The sequence below is a fragment of the Lathyrus oleraceus genome, chromosome 7 (genome assembly GCF_024323335.1).
Source record: "Lathyrus oleraceus cultivar Zhongwan6 chromosome 7, CAAS_Psat_ZW6_1.0, whole genome shotgun sequence".
Lineage (NCBI taxonomy): Eukaryota > Viridiplantae > Streptophyta > Magnoliopsida > Fabales > Fabaceae > Lathyrus > Lathyrus oleraceus.
The window spans coordinates 280,961,221-280,964,647 of NC_066585.1; the positions used below are offsets into that span (position 1 = coordinate 280,961,221).

The following is a 3,427-nucleotide window of genomic DNA, read 5'->3' on the forward strand; positions in this document are numbered from 1 at the left end:
TCAAATATCTAATCTTAACATAACCGTTTTTATAAAAATGATATCTAAATAAATCTAATAATATTATATTTTTTAGGATTTTCAATTTTTTTTAACAAATTTATAATTTTTATTCAATTGATTTAGATTTAAATACTCTACTAGTAAAATGGAAGAAACTTATAGTAAAATATAAATATTTTAAAATAAATATTAAAGGAAAAAAGAAACAAGAAAAAGGAGTGGTTTGCATTTGGGCGCCCTAAAGTAATTCCGAAAACCTAGAAACAACTGACTTTTTCATCATCTCACTATTCTCTCTGCTCCCTCTTCTCTTCTCCTCTCTTCTCTTCTCCCTCTCCAATGGCCGCACCTCAAACCCTCTCCTCTTCCCTCTCCAAACCCTCCCCTCTATCTCCCCCTCTCAACAACACCCGTTTCTTCCCCAAACCTTCTCTCCCATACCTCCTTCACAACACCCAAAAACCCCTTTTCACACTTTCCTCAAAAAATCCACTTTCCGACATCATCATCTCACACAAAAACCAAACATCCCCAGAAAACGATGATGTTTTCATCGAAGACGACAAACCTCGTGAAGAGTGCGGCGTTGTTGGCATTTACGGCGACTCAGAAGCTTCCCGTCTCTGTTATTTAGCGCTACATGCTCTCCAACACCGTGGCCAAGAAGGTGCCGGAATCGTCACCGTTAACAACAACATCCTTCAATCCATCACCGGCGTTGGTCTTGTTTCCGATGTCTTCAACGAATCTAAGCTCGATCAGTTACCCGGAAGTTTGGCAATTGGTCATGTTCGTTACTCGACTGCTGGACAATCCATGCTGAAAAATGTTCAACCTTTCGTTGCTGGGTACCGTTTTGGTTCTGTTGGGGTTGCTCATAACGGTAATCTGGTTAATTATGGCACTTTAAGAGCTAAGCTTGAAGAAAAAGGTTCAATTTTTAACACTACTTCTGATACTGAAGTTGTTCTTCATTTGATTGCCACTTCAAAGCATAGACCTTTTATTTTGAGAATTGTTGATGCATGTGAGAAGCTTGAAGGGGCCTATTCTATTGTGTTTGTTACTGAGGATAAACTTGTTGCTGTGAGAGATCCTTTCGGGTTTCGACCTTTGGTTATGGGGAGAAGAAGTAATGGTGCTGTTGTTTTTGCTTCTGAGACTTGTGCTCTTGATTTGATTGAAGCTACTTATGAGAGGGAAGTGTTCCCTGGGGAGGTTGTTGTGGTCGACGAAAACGGGATTCAATCGCTTTGTCTCATGTCTCATCCACAGCCGAAGCAATGTATCTTTGAGCATATTTATTTTGCTTTGCCTAATTCTGTTGTTTTTGGTAGGTCTGTGTATGAATCGCGAAGACGATTTGGTGAGGTACTTGCTACCGAGAGTCCTGTTGATTGTGATGTTGTGATAGCAGTTCCTGATTCCGGTGTTGTTGCTGCACTTGGTTATGCTGAAAAAGCCGGTGTTCCTTTTCAACAAGGGTTGATTAGATCACACTATGTAGGAAGGACTTTCATTGAGCCATCTCAGAAAATTAGGGATTTCGGTGTGAAATTGAAGCTTTCGCCAGTTCGTGCTGTACTTGAAGGTAAAAGGGTTGTTGTTGTTGATGATTCAATTGTGAGAGGAACAACATCCTCAAAGATTGTGAGGTTGCTTAAAGAAGCAGGTGCAAAAGAAGTTCACATGAGAATCGCATGTCCACCGATTATCGGTTCTTGTTATTATGGAGTCGATACACCTAGCTCCGAGGAGTTGATATCTAACCGAATGAGTGTTGAAGAAATAAGGGCTTTTATTGGATCAGATTCACTTGCTTTTCTTCCAATGAATAGCTTGCATACTATGTTGGGGAATGACTCTCCAAATTTCTGTTATGCTTGTTTCTCTGGGAAATACCCTGTCGAACCGAGAGAGCTTAAGGTTAAGAGGGTCGGTGACTTCGTCGATGATGGTTTGAATGGAAGTTTGGAACAAATTGACGGCGGTTGGGTTCAAGCCAACCGAAATCCAAAAGAGGTGAATGCTTCTACTGGTGCTTGACCAATTGTTACTTCCTGTTTCTGATTTTGCAGTTCTTAATCTTAAGGGTATCTGTGTGATCTAACCACAGTGGTGAGAGCTCCATATAGTTCGTTCTGATATGCTTAATAGTGGAAATTTCAGATCTGTTGTTTGGAGCTTTTGTTATGTAGAACTAAGACTAGTGATTTAAGAACTTTGCATGTTTTTTTTTTCTTCAAAACCACTTGTAATCCTACAGTTTTGGATTATAACTTTTTGCACGTTTCATTTCAATCTCTTCTATTGGATACTTGTATATATTTGTTTCTTTGGTAGGTGAAAGAAAGTGCAATCATCATTTTAACCAAACACAAAATCACATGTTTACTTGGTAAACTAAAATGAACTTTTTAAAAAGATAATTATCAATCTTGCTGCATGAAAGTTAAGTTCAAAAGTTGTCTATACTCATTTTAGTATATACTTTGTTTCTAGTGTTTTTACTTTCTTATTTTCTTCTTTTGAGATTCCATTGATTTTGCCACAAATTGCAAATTCTATTCTATCTTCTCTCAACAAACCCTGTCCTTGTTTTTATTATATCTGCACTATTATCAATTGAACAAAAGTACGGGCAAAATTCACAGTTGTGAAATTTCCCTCTATCAAGTTTTTTTTTTAATAAAAAAAACTGTTATAATTTTGCACTTCAATTCAAGGTCAATGATCATAACTTTAAAAAAAAGTGAGTTAAATGTCTTAGTCCCTTTACTGTTTTATTGTTCGGGCCTTTTGTTTTATCCATCACTAAGGAAAAGTTTATAGCAATAACTTTCTGGATAATCCTTCTGTCACCCTTTTAATTTTTCAGAAACTCTTTCAAAACCTAAAAATAGAACAATAGAACATAAAATAATCCATTAAGTCAAGATTATATATTGGCCAAAGTAGATACTCTTTCATTGGATTTATAATGCTTGCAACGATTTCATTTTAAATGTCTTTAGACAAATCAAGTTTGCATAAATAATACAAAATAATTAACCAAAATAATGTCTAACTCGATCCGTTCTTGAGTACGATATTGATCAAATATTGAAAACATAGTTTTAACGTCGCCGTCGCTTTGAAGTTGCAAGTTGGTAAGTTGAACATGTTCATCATTGTTGATTGAAAGACAACGTAGTTTTAACGTCACCGTCGCTTTGAAGTTGCAAGTTGGTAAGTTGAACATGTTCATCATTGTTGATTGAAAGACGACAATAGTCAAATTGAGATAATGATCAATTTGGTCTTTCACATCAAACAATGTAACATCATCATTTATCCTAAACAAATGGAAAAATGTTCTCTTTTTGTAGTAACCTACCATTAGGTTAGAGTTCATTCTGATTATGTATGTGTAAAAAAAGTTCAT

At 36.3% G+C, this 3,427-nt stretch overlaps 1 protein-coding gene across 1 annotated transcript; it reads left to right on the forward strand.

Annotated features, from left to right (window-relative positions):
• Positions 1 to 222: 222 nt before the first annotated feature.
• LOC127101100 (amidophosphoribosyltransferase, chloroplastic) lies at positions 223 to 2,304 on the forward strand. Its single transcript, XM_051038427.1, has one exon. The coding sequence runs from the start codon at positions 343 to 345 to the stop codon at positions 2,047 to 2,049; it is 1,707 nt and encodes a 568-aa protein (XP_050894384.1). The 5' UTR covers positions 223 to 342; the 3' UTR covers positions 2,050 to 2,304.
• Positions 2,305 to 3,427: the final 1,123 nt, after the last annotated feature.

Bases quoted from the DNA above. Each gene is read 5' to 3' on its own strand.
- LOC127101100 (XM_051038427.1), top strand. From the start codon at position 343: ATGGCCGCACCTCAAACCCTCTCCTCTTCCCTCTCCAAACCCTCCCCT.